The sequence below is a fragment of the Falco punctatus genome (assembly GCF_963210335.1).
Source record: "Falco punctatus genome assembly, chromosome: 2".
Classification (NCBI taxonomy): domain Eukaryota; kingdom Metazoa; phylum Chordata; class Aves; order Falconiformes; family Falconidae; genus Falco; species Falco punctatus.
The window spans coordinates 77153435-77171684 of NC_137581.1; the positions used below are offsets into that span (position 1 = coordinate 77153435).

Genomic DNA, 18250 nt, shown 5'->3' on the forward strand with positions numbered 1-18250 from the left:
AACCTGTTGGCTGTGTGTCCAGGCCATACTTGGGATGCTATACCTCAGAGTGACATTAAATTCCTTTAATTGCAAACCTATCACAGTTTAGTTTGTGTAAGTTCAAGTCTGCAAATTAACTGCAGTGTTTACCCAGTCTTTGTTCTTGTCATCTCGTAATTTTTTATAGGTTTTTTGTGCCCAATAAGGCCTCTACTCACTTAGTTTTCTTGTATTGAATAAACTGTACTGCTTTTTTTATTTAATATTTTTAAGAATGCATTCTTTAATCTTATTTCCCCCTTCTTGCTACGTGTAAGGAGCTCTTGAATGTGGTAGTTAATCTTTCTGCTGCTTTGAGAGTTCAATTATGAGTTATTTATCCTAAGCGTTGCTGCTATGAGATACAGGCCAGCTAGCCTGCTATTCTTCCTGTGCAGAAATAGAAAGTCCAGGTAAATTGAATTTCTTATTTGTAAAGCTGTAGCTTTACAAGGGGCTGCTACCAACGTTAATGCTTTGGACATTGTTTAAATCAATAAAGTTGGGGTTTTTTATGTACTGTGGACAAAATAAAGTAACAGCTGTGTTAGCATAAGATACTAGATGTTTTATCTCTTAAGGTGATGCGTATGCAGTACTATGGAAAGAAAGCCCTTGATTCTGTGCAAGTGCTAAATCTTGGTTTTCAGGTTTGCTTTGATGGGAATACCACCATGAGAATGATGTTTAGAGGGGTGGTGTGTGTATGGTGGTGTGTGTGGTGGTTTTTTTTAAATACTATAGCAAAATCCTGGCTATGGAGTGAAGGAGATGTTCAATCATCTTTCAAGATTAACTGATTTTGAAATTGGTTAATTTTTTTCATCTTAGGTTATTGAATGTCCTGGTCTGTTAAATACGTCAATGTTACAAGTTGTTTTTGAGAGTAAGCCTTGATTTACATGTAATGTTGTAATAGTTCAGAAACGTTACTTCAGCTGAAATCATGTGAATGCTTGTCGTCACCTTAAGTCAGATTAGTAAGTTGTCCTTGCAGAGCAGGCTAGTATTTCCAGAAAGTCTGCCACTGAAAAAATAAAGGTCTGTTAAAGAAATTTATAAAAGATGTGTCTGGTAATTTGTTTTTATACTGTTCTCCAGTTGTATTCAGAAATAGCTTTGCATTTCTTTGCCATGGTAATACAGCAATATATAGACATGATATGTAGTATTTATTAAATGACACATAATATTTGTGAAAATAATAGACTTCTTAGGGATCTGTAAAACGGACCGAAGTCATTTATTATTCAGCTTGAGAGGCTCATATGGAGTACTAGGTTTTGAACCCATTAAAGTATTGACACAGTATGCTGCCATGAAGTAGTAAATCAATAACTCACTCTGCTTCCCTGATGTATGTATATTTACTTCAATACACATGCACTAATTGTCAAGACTTCATTATTATTTTTTGAAAACTGGTGTGTCATCTTAAACATGTTTAGATAGATATTCTTGAACATTATACTGCTGCCTAGTACCTGATTTTGAATTCTTACTTTTTGGAATACTAGTGCAATTAAATATATTGCTTAAACTAGCAAGTTTTCCCAGACATTTATAACTGTTGATTTATAGACATTTTTTTAATGGATATGCAGGTATTTTTTTTTCATGAGACAGCATCTAAACCATTGTGTTAAATAACTCTAGTAAACATGCTTTTTCCCCACTTTCCTTTGTTTGCCTTTTGGTTGTGCTTAATATGAATTACAAAGATTGTTTCCAAAGGGGGTTGTTGTTTGGTAGTGCAAAATATTGCAGACTTTCTTTTTCTTGTTTTCCTCAGAAAACCGTTGTCAGAAGTGCAGAAACATGTGGGAGAATAGGGAGTACCAATAGTGTTTTATTCTTGGGGAAACGGGATGGGGGGGGGAAAAGCATGGGGTATTCACCCTCCTCAGATTGGTCTTAGAAGACAGCAAGATGCTGGTGAACATTGAATGAACATTCAATTGAATTCAATTCAATTCAATTGAACTTGCTCCTGTTCAGAGCAAGTAGGTACATAAAAATATTTTTTCTGTCTAGGTCTTTGGAGTATGCACGATTATTTTAGTTAATAACTAAATAATTATAGTTGATAATAGATAACTAAATAATGCTAGTTAATTATTAATTTTGTTAATTAATGTGTCTGCATTAGTATTTTAGTTTGAATCAAGAGAACACTCCTGAAGCAAATATCCCAACTGTCCCTGTCTTTCATGTTTTGGCTTAAGTTGTGAAGAGATCTTGGAGTATGCTAGTGGGATTCATTGGGGATGAAACTAATCCAGAGGGTGCTTTTAAGAGTATAGGTAATGTGCATCAGCCACAAATGGGTGGTCTGTCTATGGGACTAATTTGAACCACTGCAGACTAAAAGAAAGAGCGTATCATGTGAAAGTAAGCTGCCCAGTACCAAATACTTTGCTTTATAGATTTGTTTCTGGTTTGATCGTGCTGCTTGTTTATGAAGATATAACTATAGACCATCTTTCATACTGGTTTAAATATGTTCAATAGTTACCTTTTCTTGAGAAAAGGAATTGGAAATTACTTCTGTGTTCTGTCACTGTTCCTTCCTTTCTCTGATGTAAACAGTTGGTTTAATACTAAGAAACAGTTAAGCAATCATTGCTTATAGTTAGTGTAACACATTTGCAAAGGTGGGTAATGTTAAAAATTACGTTTATCTTTAGGGTCACGGAGTGTTTGAACAGCAGCCACCGCATAAGCCTAAAACAGGTATGTAAAGTAAGCCAGTATTACTTAACTTTCTAATGCACTTTTTGTGCTGAGTTTGGATCTTTTTGATTGCTATTTCACTTTTTCCCTTCTTTTGTCTGAATAAGTAGATAATTACTGTTTCTGAGCAGAAGTACTGGTACGTTCTTTTACACTGGAAGAGTTCTCATCTTTTTGTCCCAATGTGATGTGCAGAAGACTGCTATACATTTGTGAGAACAATGCAAATAGTCAATACAATATGTACATATATGCAATCAATTAATGTTATAAGGATGGAGATTTAAGGCTTGTGTTCTTTCCCTGTATTTTAATTGTAGCTATGTTCTAGCTGTGTAGGTTAAAGACATCTTCAAGTTGATCTTTGTAGGTTAAGTTTTGCACTTATTTTTTAAAAAAAATTATAATAGTTGCAGAAAAGCATGTGGCTCAAGAGTACAAGTTCTTCAAAACTGTATTCACTATACAAATGGTAACCTGTAATATATAGGAAACTCAGGTGAACAGAGCCAGCTGCGTAAAATGAATTTTTGCATACATTCATGCTCTCGGGTAATACTGCTTCTGGTCTGAGAGTATATGATGCCACCTTAGTAATCTAATCAGGATCTTTACCTTTTAAAGACAGTCTCTGAGGGGAATAGATTATATTTTTGAAAGAGCCAGGCATCACACATAATGACCTCTGGAGGAAAGAATATTGCTGATCTTTTTGTACCGTGTGGCTATGTGCCACACTAACCAGGATTTATTGTAGAAAATAATTGAATGGGTACAGTTAAAATGGCTTTTGTTTTATCTTGAAGATAGCACCCCTTATAGCCGTTAAATGGCTCACAGCCCTTGTTAGGATCCTTATGTAGAAGCAGGCTGCATTTATGTATTTAATGTGTTACATCAATATAATTCAGAACACAGGCAATTCCTTGAGCAAGGAATATAAAGCCTGCCAGCAGGGCTCTATTCTTACTTCCATATCGATTCTCTCTTCCCCTTCAATTTATAAAACAAGTTGCTAGATGTATTTAGAGTGTTTAAGTTTTCTTCTTTTGGTTAGATAGTACTTAGGAATACAGTATGGAAATAACTGATGTTTTTGAATGTTTGTTTGGACTTTGATTACTTGTAATGCCTGAACTGTGTAGTCTTAATTCCTAACTCTTTCTTTGAAGATGTTGATCCCTGTGAAGTATGGTGCAGTCAGCCAGTTGAAGTACTAAGAGAATATTGCAACGTTATTAAAATACACATCTTTTGGCCTTTTCTCTTCACAAGTGAAAGTAATTCTTTGGTAGCTGATTGGATGTAAGTAATCATATTCTTGAAGTGATTTCATCAGCCTTTACCTTTTTTTTTAATTTTGGTTACCTGTGAAAGATCTTTGTGTAATTTCAGTAGTGGTTAAACTGTCTGCAGGAATGTTTTTACCTGTGGGCTAACTTAGTTAAGGTCAGAAAGCATAGTTCATGAATATACAGAAGAAAATATTAAGAATGGGTTTCTGAAGTTTGGAATCTAAAAGTGTGTTCAAGTACTTCAATGGATGTCGTTTATTTCAAAAGTGCCAAAAGCTTTGCAGCTCTTCCCCATCCCACCCTGGACTTGATTTGAGTTTGTAACCATGCTCTTGCTTAGATCTAATTACCTTAAAGTTAGAATTAAGACCATGCAACACAGTGTTATTTTTCTGAATAATAACTTGTTCTGTTTCTAAGCAGTTCGCAGGTCTTAGACCAGAATTGGAAGAGACTCTGTGCTTTAGAGATTTTGGAAGACCTTGTTGATTTAATTAAGAAAGTTGTTGTAAGTACTGTATTTTAACTTTACGTTTTTCAAGTGTAATAGGTTAATTAAATCTCTAACTTATGCATCTTGGGATTATATTGTAAATTAGACTTTTCCTTTTGCTGGAGTGAATAAATTGTCTGGTAGTTGAGTTGCAGCTTTCTAGAAAGTGAGTCCATAGGTTTTATTACAGTTGGGATAACTTACTAAATACCTGAAGAGTCAATAATACTGTTGATTGAATCCCTTTTAAATTGCTAAAAGAGAGAGTCACATCTGTGGGAAAAATGGCACCATTCGCAGATGAACAAGTTAAATACTTGCCCCCCCCCCCCCCCCTTTTTTTTCCCCTAATTCAACAAATTATATTTAAAATTCACCATTGTTGCTGGCTTAGAAACACACCGGTGCAGAGGAGAGAACGATATAAGCAACGTTCTTAGTGGCTGAAGGGAAGATAATTTTATTAATTATTTTTTAAAATTTAGATATGACACATTTTAAAAAATATCTATTTGTTTAAATTCTGTGCTCAACTGCAAGCTACACTTTCCCAGTCTGCCTTACTGTTATGTGACTTTCTGTGATTAGGTATTTATGTTTTATATTGACCTTGTGGATTCATACTTCCCTACGCTCCTTTTGCTGCTTCCTCCTTCTGGCTACCAGAATGCTCTATTTTCAGCTCCTTGTACTTCAGAATGTCCTTACAGTATTTTCATTTTGTCTTGTATGATGGGTTCTTTGTGTTGTTTCCTCCTCTGGTAGTCTCCCATTCAGTCTTTATAGAGAGGGTCTGAGTATACTCCCATCTCCCTGTTTACCTCTGCTTCCCTCTTCTTACTTCCTCAGCCTGTTATCTCCTTCTGCATGTTAAAGATTGTCTATTCAATACTAAAATGTATTTGGAGGAGCAGAAGATCTCAGGAGAGGAAGTACTGTTGTTTTGGATGGTTTTCATTGGATATGTCAGATGGTTCTTTGGTATGTAGATAACTGCAGAAGTGGTTGAAGTGGCTGGCTTTCCTAAACAGATGTCATAGCATCCATGCATACTCTATGTCCCTGTCAACATTTTCGACAAAAAATGGTAGGGGATTTGCTACTTAATACAAAAATACTTCCTGAAACTTTGAAGTGGACCAGAGCAACTGTCCAAATGATACTGCATTCAAGCAGAACAGAAAATGCTATCAAGTTGAACCCGAGCAGATAGAAACTAAAGCTATCAGATGTCAATAACGTGCTTTTTATTTTTCTGTCCCTCTTCTAGAATGTTCCAGCTTTTATTGGTGGTGTACTGAGAATTGGCAGCAGAATAGAAAATGTAAGTTTCTCCAGTTCTGTTTAATAGGAATGTTTCTTTATGTTTGAATGCCAAGAAAATATTTGTACAAATATCCAAAACTTTGAAATGCTTGAACAAATAAACTGAATCTGTAGCTTATGGCATATGTAGTATATAGGACTGCAGTTGCCAGCTGTTGCAACTCTGAGCCACAAAATGAAATCTTTGTGTGACAGGAACTGTGAAATAAATGTAATCTGTGTAAGACAAAATGAGTGAGAACTTTGGCGGTGGTACACATGCTGAAAATGATTGATTTCTCTTGGAGGTCACTACTGCAGTCTGGTTGGGTGGGTTTAGGCTGTGCATCAGCCTTCCAGTTCCACTTTGGTACCTGCTGGTGGCTTTACTTGTTGGTTGCTTGCAGATTTGGCATTTCTTGTTCAAGGCTTATTCCTTTCAGACATGTCTGTGCTCTCTCTGCCTTGTCTTGAAAATTTCTAGATTCCCTCCCACAAGCACACAGTCCTATGTGCTGTGTTTTGCTTTTTCCTCTCTGTGCTGGTGTTAGTGTGTTATGCTGAAAGGCTAGGTATGGGCAGAACGCAAACACGCTTTGCACGTAAAGACAAGAAGCTTTTATTAGTATAGTTGAAGTCTTCCAAAATGAATTATTACAGAAGAAGAAACAAACAAACAAACAAATACTACTAAACAGAAAAACTCTAATGATAAGATAGCACAGTTAAAATTGTAATACGTGCACTTCCTAGAAGCTGACCTTTTTCCAGGTGTTGTGCTTATCCTTGCACTGCTCCTTGGGATCCTAAAAGAAATGGCTTCTGTCTAGCGTTTACGTGTGTGGGGTTTGGTCATCACTAGGTGGAGTTCTTTGCTGCAAGGACTGCTGTTGATGGTTTTTCCTTCCTCACCCTAGGGTTTGCTTGGGTTTATTTTCAAACCAGATTAGTCATAACCACCCAGTCAGAAGAAAAACTGCTGGTACAATTTAACCCAAGTTAAAACAGAGCTCTTGGCGGGTCAGAACAAGCTCAGAGTAAACCTGACAAGTCGCAGTCTTGTGGCCTTGCAGTCTGTACAAAGCTTGTGGCCTATTACTAGCAACGGCAGTACGCCGTGGTGGGGCTACAGGGCTATGAGCACGGCTAAACCTGATCACTGAAATGATGCAAAAGTTCTCCTCTTTGGAGACAGGTGGGAAATCTTTTAGCGGATTCTAAAATAATTATACCAATTCAGTCTGAAGGACTGTGAATGGCAGACTAAGTGTGTTGTTTGGAAACCTGCTGATCCATCTTCACTACCAAATTCAGTGTATAGTAGAACTAGTTCCTTTTTTCAGCTTGTAAACTTTGGACTGTGAATGTTTTTAATTTCACTGTGTTTGTCACTTTTTTTTGCTCTTACTAGTTTCTGCTGCCTGCTATAGGTTAACTGCAAAAGTTAAGATAAAACCTTTGGAATTAGAAGGCACTATCATAGCTGACAGTAGCAATAGGAGAAGCAGAATAGGAACAACTGTATATTACTGCTGGATTACCCAGTTCCTGTGTTTTAGTGATGTTTGTCTTTACATTATTTTTCAAAATCCGGAGGCTCAAATAATGTGGGAGTATCCCAGGCAACAGACATTCTTCACTCAATCCCTCTCCTACAATTAAAGCTCTGTAGCTCAAACAATTGCATTTAGTTTGAATAGAAGGGAAGTCATGATTACAGAATTAAATCTTAGTCCAGCCTGCATGTCTAGCAGCCTAGAGAATGTTGCTTTTTTAAACCAGGCTTGTCATTTCACAGTGAATTTTGAGTGCAGTTGTCTAAAAGAAGTTTCTAAATCAAATTCTGTAATTGAAATGGCTTCCCTGTCTCCTGTTGAAAGAATGACTGTTTTCATTGTGTCAATATGCTGTATTAAGCTGTGCTTGAGTTATCCAGGTATTTATATTTGTGAGCTGTTGTCTATTTCAAAGGCTTACAAATCAGGAGCAATATTTGTTATATTTACATGGAATGCTTCCATTATATTGCCAGTGAGATGTTGGTTTGGGTGGTGTTTGTTGGTTTTGTTTTAAGACTTCGCTTTGTGTGGAATTAGGATGGTGTTTTTTCTTTATTTTCCTTCAATTGCAACAGGGTGTCTTTGATGTTGGGGATGCACTTGATTGGGTCAGATACACAGGTGATGTCAGTATTCTGCAGAGGCTGGAGAAACTTGGTGATTGTGGTTGGATTTACCTTGAAATTTTCTTCACTGAATGTAAGTATGAACAGTTCTGGAGAAATTATGAGTAGAGTAAGTTAATGTTTGCATGTGTTTCATTATTGTGGGAATGACTAGAGAAATCGTGGTGGTGGAGTGCTTTTTTTTTTTTCTTCTTCTTCTTGTTTGCACCAGTCAATTCTTCCTTGAATCCCTTTATGTGGGTCATATTTACAGTGCACGTGCTCTTTTTGAACCAGGAGTTCAGAACACTTTTTTCACTCTGGTGTCCCTTATGGGCTGTATGTGTGCCTTCTATTCCTTTAACTTGAGTGTTAAGTTGAATGTTGCTGGAAATATTATTTGGGTCTTTCTGTTAAATGTTTGGCAGAGGATTTTGTCAAAATACTAATTGAGATGTTAGTCTTATAAAATGAGCTCATGGGAGTTACTGTAAGATATATTAATATGAGCAGCAGAACTTCTGCTGAAATTACAAAAAGCTTCCAGGCTGGCTGTATTTGATGTATGTTAAATGGCTTATATTCTACTTTTGCACATACCTGTTCTAACTCAGCTGTTGTAGTAAGTGACAGGATAGTAGAAATTGAACTTGCATGTAAAGAGAAGAATCTTTTTATAGTTAAATGCCAAAGTATGGATTCTTTAAAATAAAAATCTTTGCAAATTTTTAAAATGCAGATTTTTTAAAAATACAATCAAATTTCACTTGATTGCTTGAAATTAGGCAAGTATTTAAATGTTTTATGGTCTGCAGCCAGTCATTTTGGGCTTAATCAATAGCAATTCATTTTATTCTGAACATTTCTGTTACTTAGTTTGTTTCTGTTACTTAGTTTGTATGTCAAATTTCACTTTCAGTCAGAAAACAGAGCATGAGTCTTAGCAGCAGCAGATAAACCCTACTTGTCTTTGGTAATTTCTTTACCCACTGTGTTTTTCTGCATTTTGTCTCCAGGCAAGCGTTACATTAATAAAGTTGCTTTGGAAGATTGTAATTTAGTTGAAGAATTCAAAGCTGTGACCTGTGAAAACTGTAGGAAGGTGAGAGACTATATCAGAATGTGTTTGTGCTTTTTCTGTTGTGTTTTTTTTTTTCTTTTTTTTTTTTTTTTTGGTGAGGGTTGTATGTGGTGTTAATGATCAAAGATTTATAAAAATGGGCAAATGATTAAAGGCAAAGGTTTCAAAAGCTTGAGTGAGTAATTGTCCTGACATAAATAATTACCTTGAGAGATCCTGGCCTAATAAACAAAACATTAGTTGTTTACATTGCCAGCGTGCATTAGACAGCATTCCCTTCCTCACCTCCCCAAAAAGCTCAAGGAAATGCAGTTAACACTGATACAAGATTGTTCAACTTGATCCTTTTAACACAGAAATAAGATGCTCTCATTCTTTGCCATAAGTTCCTTTAGTGTAGGTGTTTGGGTTTTTTTTTGTCTACGGGAGTGTGGTTAATTCCTTTGTCGTCCTTGCTACAGTTCCATAGTTGAGGGGCTACGTTGAGAGGCACCGAGTAGGGAACAGGTTGAGCGGTGCTATACTCAGCCTACTCAGCTATTTGACACGTGCTTGCTTTTGTTGACAGCTGTATTATGGAATCCAGGAGAGCTTCTACTTAGTCTTGCTTTTTAATTGTTCATTGTATTCTTGTCTGCATTTGCATTTGTACAATTTTAAGCATATTAATTGCAATGAATTAAAAGTATTAAATTACAACTAATAATACATATGTAACATTCTGGTTTTACAAGCATAAAAACGTAGCTGCTTCTTTTAGCTGTTTTCTTCTCGTTGCAAATGAGTTTGTTTACACTGGTTGCTGAACTGTTTTTCTTGATTTCACAGAACAGTGAATTTATGAAACAGAAAGGAAATGAAGAATTTTCCCAAGGAGACTTTCATCGTGCTATAATGTCATATACTAAAGCCATAGAGTTTTGGTAAGAACTAAACTGGTTAACTAGATTGTGTCTATAATATGTGTTCAGAGTTATCCTGATTTTTGTATAGTTTTGCATGAGCCACTCTACTTAGAGGCCAAATGATACATTATTTTTTTTTTTAAATGCTATGTAATACATCCTTTGCTCTATTTTATTTCTTGCTACTAGTGGTTGTTTGCACTTTTACTGCCTCAGAAGTCCTGTTAGGGTTTAAAGCTGATCTAAAAGTGACTAACAGTAAGTATAGTAAACCTGAAAAGAAGGAAAGTTATTTGGTATGAGCAGCCACTTTTTGGTGTCATGCCTTCTAAATACTCTTTCAGCCTGACCAACAGTTGCAAATATTTATCATCTCAGCTGTGATGTGGAACAAGTGAACAAGAACAAGTATTTATTTTTAAATATCTGATTTTGGCAACTCTGTATGCAACAGTCTTAATTTCCTTTTGTAAACCTAGTTTAATTTCTTCCTAACAGTAATTTGCTGAAAGGCTTTGGAGACTTTCCTGGGCTCTATAAAGAGGCCAGGGAGACAGATTACATGAGCATTTATGCCATATGCATATAGAGCATTTGCCCCCTTCCTGTAGTCAACACTATGTCAACTAGTTACAGAACGCTGGTTTGGTGTAATCGCTGCTTGTGCTCTAGTCATGGAAATGCTGCTTTTACAAGTTCTGGTGTCTGTGAAATGTGGTGAAATTCATAAAGTACCATCCTTCATAAAAATTTGATTGTGCAAACTTTCATTTTTTGATTTTAAAGTCTGTAGCTTTGTAATTGTGCAGTTGAAAGGATTAGCATTTTGCTGATGTCTTTTGTCAGATTTTATGTCACATGGTAGGATACATTTCAATCCCCAGTTCAAGCTGATTTCAGCGTCCTTGAAAAGTTGTGTAAGCTGACTTCAGTATCTGAGATGATGGAGCAGGCTAAGAAGGCTTTGCTCAAGCTAGATGATGAGGGTGAGGGAGGAGCGAGCAGAATTCAGTGAAAGAGCAAATGAAATCCCATGGCTTGGAAACAGGAAAGGAGGTCTCATGGTTTCCAGGGGCTGTATAGCTGAGATGTTGTCATAGCTGTTCGTTAGACATTGTTCATCCTTAAGATCCTGCTGGAAGGTGAAGGATAGCTGAGTGATGTCTAGCAGGTAGGGAATCTTTCTTCACCTGCTCTGTCCACTGTCTTCCCTTTCTTGCTCTCCCAGTGTGAGCTGACTTTAAACTACATCATCACACTCGTTCTCTAACTAGCTGCATTCTCCACTGGCTTCCTTTCAAGCGGTTGCTGGATTGTCTTTATCGGTTCTCGCCTCTCGTTCTCCATTAGGTAGGCTGGGGGTGATGCTTTAGCATTTTGTTTATATATTTTAATTTTTTTTTTTAAACGAAGCTGAGATTGTCAGGAGCATACTAGCCATACTTCTGACTGCCTGAGGCATGCTTTAGTATGTTTTTCAGAGCCTAGTGAGTTGCAGAAGGAGTTTAAATCTCTCTCTCTCTCCCCTCTCCTCCCCCTTCCCCCAGCCCCAAAGCTGGGAGTGATCTGAATTGGTTGGAAGTTGCATTAATGGGCCCAAATCTTAGAAATTATTATATAATTAAACCTGATATTTTCAGTGACTTAACTTATAAATTAATGGGACTGTTCAAGGAAGCCTGTATGTAGTTGTTGGTACTATATTGCTTGCAGACAATTATTGTGAAAACTTATTTTATATTTTTCCTTTTTAAGATTTTCAAAAGTAATCCACTTTCATAATTCTTTTTTGTAAGCCCTGCAAACCATCTTCTGTATGGAAACCGAGCTCTTTGTTTAATTCTCACAAGGCAATACAAGTAAGTAACCCCTTGTTTATAATCTGTAATGTTGTGGTGATGTGCATTTAAAAATTGGTAATATAGTTAGAAAAACAGTATTTTTAAAACAAGTATATCATAATTGTGATGTTACTACCTCAGAAAACTGATATTAAGAAAAATGAATATCGTTAGCTCTATCTTCTGGCAGTAGATAGTACCATTTAAAATTTTTATGTAAGGGGTTATACAACAGGAAAAAAAATCTCAGTACCAGTGAATGTTGTGATTTTTCTTAAGCCTCTTGAAGAAGAGATCAGCATGGGTATGGGCATTATTTTCCTTAAGCCAGTGTTAAGCTAAAGAACTTGAGCAAGGTGGATGTATACCTTTTATGTCAAGCCAACCCAAGAATTTATTGTTAGTATAATTGAAGTCTTAAGGGTATGATTGTTATTAGTCCAGATCTAATTATTGGAATAAAAAGAAGTAATAACAGTATAATTAGCATCACTGTCCACATGATTTTTAGTTTCGGCCCATTTTCTTGGTATTACGCTCACCCATTGTCATGTTAAAGGGAATGTTTTTCCCAAACCCTTTATGTTTAAGTAGTCAACGTCCCAGGAAAGATGAGACCCAACCAGCCTGTCAGAGCTCACTACAGAGACTCTACTGGACAGCACACTGTATTGGAGGTTGATTTGACTGCCCTATTCAGGGATTCATGGTGATGTTAGCTGGGGAATGAAAACCCCATCTACACAAAGCAGATAAGCAGGCACTTCTTCATTGTAGTGCTGAGTGTTAGGTGGAATCACCACAAATCAAGCACACCCCATGCCAATTTCACTGTTACTTTTATACACAAAAATTGTAAGGTAATACACTCCCAGTTACAATGATTGGTTAGTGATTTCCATGTGATTCTAATATCTGTTGTGTCATTCTCTTCTGTTACTACACTTGTGCAGAGGAAGGGTTTTCACCTGAGCAAGGATCTTCTTGACCTGTGGGTGTGTTTTTTAGTATTATAATGAAGGTAGTTCACTTCGGGACACCTTAAAAGTAAGTGTTATGCCAAGTTGGCTGGCTAGATATCTACTTTGCCAGGTTGTCCAATAACTCATCTTACATACAATAGAACTTAGGTGTTCTGGTTATGGTCTAGAGAGTAAGGACTAAGGCTAACATGGTCCAGAGAATAGGGACTTAAAGTAACACCAGCTCGGGTAACAAGCATCACAGCAAGCCATACATCATTGGTTAATAAGTGCTAATATAGTGCTAACATAGAGGCTAACTTCTTAAAATCAGGATGTTCCTATAACTAACTGTTTCACAAACAAACACAAAATATGGAAAGTTTCAGTAAAACTTAAGATAATTTGCAACAATGACAGATTCACTAGTCAAGTCAATTATTCAAGTTTCTGGAAATTCACACAAAACACATTTTATTTGAGAATTTTTATTATACAGATTCATGGCAGGTTAGGGTTAGTCATTGCCGTTGATAGTACACTGACTGTAAGAACAAGTGTGAAATAGCATACACACAATCTAATAGCTAATAAAAGCCAGCTGGAGTTAATAATTAAGCACATATAGAGTATAGTTGTTACCCAATAGGCATCCTCATGGGAGAGAAGACAGGTTCAGCCCATCAACTGACCCCAGCAGTTACAGTGGAGTCTTCCCTAACTTCTCCCCTTCCTAATTCCTATATTATTTTTTCGCTTCTAGGTGGAGCTTGAGTGACTCTACTCATACGTACTTTTGTTACTGATAGGTGTAGAATTCTCTCGTTTTACCTTTAAAGGTACAGTCAGTAAAAATACGAAGCACCTGCTTAGTGAGGGGTGGCTGTACTTTCGAGGTGGGTAGCTTTGAGATGGATGTGTGCTTTAGTATTATAATGAGCAAAGTTCATCTGAGGAAAGTGATTTTGCCAAAGTTGCTGGCTCAACAGCTGACATTTTCACTTTTCTTCATTGGATGGCTACTATGCAGTTTATCAGTACATAGTACCATCAAGTTCCCTTTCCTGTAGGGAGTACAACAGAGCCTGGCCATGGTATCTCCACTCTGCTCCACTCTCTGTTCAGTTCCTGTTAGTGTGTGCTAAGGTTGCGGGTTGTGTTGCCTGGGGAACTACCTGTGAGTAGATTCCATGCATTTCAGCTGCATTCCACCCTGGAAGAAGCAGCTGCAGTTTCACACTAAATTTTTTTCAATGTTATAATATAACTTTAGTACTTTTTCCACACCCCTCCACTATTCGTCTGGGTGGGTACTAAAGCTGGCACTTTTCTTGCTGTAGTAGTTGGGTTAGAGAGCTGTTGGCGTGCAGAGTCCTTCTCTGGGAGGAAAGTGATGTTCATGGTTTCTTCTTCCTCGCTCTAGGGTCCACTTGGGGTCACTTTTGCGTCTGCTAACATGCTGTTGCACCTTTGCTTTGTCTCTGTTGGTCTACAGCACTCTGTTAACATCTGAATTTACTATACATAGTACATTTTACATGTATTTTTTCTTTGTTACACTTAGTCATATTTGTCCAGATTTGGCATGTCTTTAACTGATCGCTGGTGAATTGTTTATAGCCATGGGGTCTCCAGTCCCAAGCTGGTGCCCCATCTTTTGTCTTCTTCTGCCTGCACTCTTTTGCTGCGTTCTGTGTCTCCTTCAAGGCCTCTGCTGTCATATCTGGCTTGTATTTCTTTATGAGACTTCATCGTTCTTGGGTCATAAATACCTCATTCTGTATAGATGGCAGTAACAAGCAGTTAATTCACTTAAATCTATGGTTGTACCACACAAAGATGAACAAAAGTAGAACAAATTAGCCATAGACACCTGGTCAGTTAGAAGAATTATTGTCACAGTTAAACAAAGTAAACAAAAACTGAGGCAGGTGAAACTGCAGTTCACCCTGATCAAGACTGAGAAGCCTCAGTCCTGAGGTTTTGCAGACTTAGTACTAAGCTTATGGCCTGCTATTGGTGGTGACAATAGTGTATTATAAATAAATATCTGATGGGTGAAATAGTTGAGACTGTAACATTTTAATCCAGGTAAGTTTCAGCTAAGAAGTATTATCCGACCATACCTTTACACAGGTGAATGAACTGTTCTTTTATTCACTTCATATTTTTATAGTGCCTTGTATGTCTGGTCTGTAGAGTTTTCTGAATTATAAATAGTAAATACCTCTTCTTCTTTTTCCCTTCCTTCTCTAAGGAGAGCCCTTGCTGATGGAAAGAGAGCCACTGTTCTGAAGCATGATTGGCCAAAGGTTAGTTTCATATACATTTCAAAATTGTCTTTTGTTGGTACTGCAAACCAACACAAGAATGCAGATCTTAATTACAGCTTTGACCCAGGTGGATGTGACATTCTTGTCTGCGTTTTAGCCCTGTAACAGTAAAATGAACACTGTACCTGGTAGTCTAAGAATTCTGCTTCTGTCAGCCAACTAGAATGGAATCATTTAAGTTGGAAAAGATCTTTAAGATCATTGGGTCTAACTGTAAACCTAACGCATGGTTTGTTTGTATTTGTGTATTAGAAGCGCTATTTTGACATGCTTCTAAGTCTTGTTATGATGCCAAACCGGCACAGAGTAACTGCTCAAAGACAAATTTTGTCTTTAAGCAGCAAACGTATTTATTTTGTGTAACATTGGGGAGCTAGCCGATTCATGCCAGACAAACTAGCTCCCAAGTTTTCAGTGAAAAGTCAGGTAATTTGTACAGTTTTCATGAGAGTTACAACACCTTTACATTCATGTCCATTTGATTTCTACACCTAATTATTCTATTCATAATAGGTGGGATCTAGGTGGAGTAAATCTTTCAACTTTCTTTGTTCAACAGTTTCCTGACTCATGGTCTCCTTATCTCGTTCAGGTCCCCACCTTATCTTTTCTAATTGTTCAGAGTCCATTTCTTTACTTTAACATTGTCAGTGGAACCTTTTCTTATTATTCAGAGTCCATTCCTTTCTCAACACAGAGCATCACCCAGAGCATTGTACCAAACTCATCCTAACTAACTTTTTAAAGACCTTGCTCTGTTTCAGTTACATGGTGTTCTTCATGTGTAAAGACAGAAGAAAACATTTATTACATTGTTGTGAGTAGCTATGTTATTGTAATGCTTTAAATAGAACGTACATAGTCCTTACTATAAAAAAAAAAGATCCTGATTAATGACCAACGTGTATTTCCCAATATTCTTCACCTAAAGAAGAATAAATGAGGGATAGTTACAAAACTGCAAATTAGTAGTTGAGATTAGGAGAAAAAAACACACTTTTTCAAAGCCAGAGGCTAGATTCTACTGCCAGTGAATTATCTTTCTGTTTGTGTGCCAAGTAGTTGAAAACTGATTATTCATCATTTGACCTGAAGCAGGTGGAGTAGATAAAACTTTTGAGTATGTAAAATTTTACTTTATATTGTCTACTGCATCTGTTTCGGATATAAATTGTTTTGTTCTTTGTGTGAATGAATGCTTGAAATTCAAACTTGCATCTGTGTAGGGTCATTACCATTTCTGTAAGGCGCTGTCATTACTGGGGGAACATGAACTGGCTTTGGAAGCTAATGAGAGAGCTCAGGAACTATGCAAGAATATTCCTGGTGGACTTAAGGATCTTATTCAACAAAATTACAAGTTGAAGAAGACATTAGAAGAAATAAATGGTAACTTTTTCTGATTTCAAGATCTACATTGAATATAGCAAAATTCCCTCATTGGTAACTTTCCTATGAAAGTAGCTAATGCCTTTTTTTTTTTTTCTCTCTTTCCCCCCTTCCCCCCCCCCCCCTCCTAATTTTCTATAGGTATTAAACAACACAAACAGAAACCAAAGAAGTCACTTCTTGAGAAAAAGTAAGCAACTGTCAGGTTTGTTTTTTTGAAATTAGCAATGCTTTGTATAAGATTTCAGTAATACATAGCATAGATACTGCTTGAATTTTGTTGTCTATCAGTAAATAGAAGTGGAAGGAATAAACTTACCAGAACTGCTACCCAGAGTGCAGCCTAGGAGTAAAGAGGAGTTTTAGGAACTAAACAAGCTATCTTGAGACATGTTCCATGTCCAAGCAGTTTCGCTCAGGCCTAAGTTTTATCCATGTTGGGAATAACAGAAAACAGTTAGGTTTTCATGGTTTTTTTCCTCCCAATTTGAAGTACTTTACTGTTGAGGAAATTTGGTGCCTGCAAATCAGTGCAGTCACACCCACTTTTTTTGTGTTAACTTTGCTATATAAAGTTTACTAGGAGATTAAGCTGATACGAGGAAATGTATGCGAGCAATTCGTTTTGGCAGTGTGTTTTGCTGACTGACTGGATACCAAGCAAAAATGGACCAAATCAAATGTAAAAAGAAATGTAGTTTTATTATGTTACAGTATAATAAAGGAGAATAGCATGCGGTATGATGAAAGAAAATGCACAATATGATAAAAGATATAAGCAATGCGTCGTATCATTACTGCAAAGTGTTACAGTGATTAAGAAAAGGATACATCACCAATTACCACCTTAATAACATCATCCAGGCCCACACTTCTGCTGGGAAGCCCCATTACAGCCAGTGTCAGGAATCTTTGGGTAGCTGGGAAGCTTCTACGCGGTGCATCCACTTGTAGGTGAGGCTTCTGGCCTAGTCCTGGAGCTTGCCTGCCTTGATATCCAGTGAAAACAAAACTAGCTTATGTAACTAGCGTATGCAAGCTTTTAAGTTTGTGCCAAGTGTAGGCGTACACTATCTCATGATCCATAAGGGCCACACACACCAGGGATGTTGGCCACGCATCCAAGTGTGGTCGAGTTAACTGTCATGACACAGCTGCATGCATTATTTATTGTCTGGATGGTCCTGCTCACATCCTGCCTGTTCAGGGGGCCCAGAACAAGCACCACCTGTCAAATTTATTAAATGCAATTTAGAGTTGTCCTTGAGCTCACTATCCAAGTTAAACAATTCCTGGTTAAATACATGGTCAAAGACTTTTTCATAAGTTGTAATCAATCATTATTTAATAAACTTCCACCCACAATGTTAAAAAAGAATGCATATCCTAATTTGTAAGAACTTGGTTTTGCTACATCTGTTCTGTGCCTTTGCCACATCTGTTCTCTTTCGGCAAGGCGAAAGCACAGAGTAAGAAAGAATCCATGTTCACAAATTCAGCTAAGTTACAATATATGCTGTAACTTTCGTGTTAAACATTTTCTTGAAAGATCTTTTTGATTATTATTGGCCTGCTTGTAGTGATGTGATAACTGATACTCAGAAACAGTACACTAAGTAAACTACTAAACAGCTTTTTGTAAACCAGAAAATTCTGGAGGAGCTTAAATTTGTTTCCCTTCTATATTGCACTAATAAAATATGGCCTGCAGCAAGATTGATTTTTTTC

At 36.9% G+C, this 18250-nt stretch overlaps 1 protein-coding gene across 1 annotated transcript in view; it reads left to right on the top strand.

Annotated features, from left to right (window-relative positions):
- Window positions 1-18250, top strand: part of TTC3 (tetratricopeptide repeat domain 3) — a gene marked incomplete at its 5' end in the record, with an annotated part of 68490 nt that overhangs the window by 1168 nt on the left and 49072 nt on the right. Inside the window, 11 exons of the mRNA XM_080377671.1 lie at window positions 2709-2754; window positions 3927-4059; window positions 4473-4557; window positions 5813-5866; window positions 7982-8105; window positions 9028-9113; window positions 9921-10015; window positions 11794-11856; window positions 15058-15112; window positions 16360-16522; window positions 16664-16712. Of these exons, the coding sequence (XP_080233797.1) occupies window positions 2709-2754; window positions 3927-4059; window positions 4473-4557; window positions 5813-5866; window positions 7982-8105; window positions 9028-9113; window positions 9921-10015; window positions 11794-11856; window positions 15058-15112; window positions 16360-16522; window positions 16664-16712 (953 nt within the window). The remainder of the gene's footprint in view (window positions 1-2708; window positions 2755-3926; window positions 4060-4472; window positions 4558-5812; window positions 5867-7981; window positions 8106-9027; window positions 9114-9920; window positions 10016-11793; window positions 11857-15057; window positions 15113-16359; window positions 16523-16663; window positions 16713-18250) is intronic.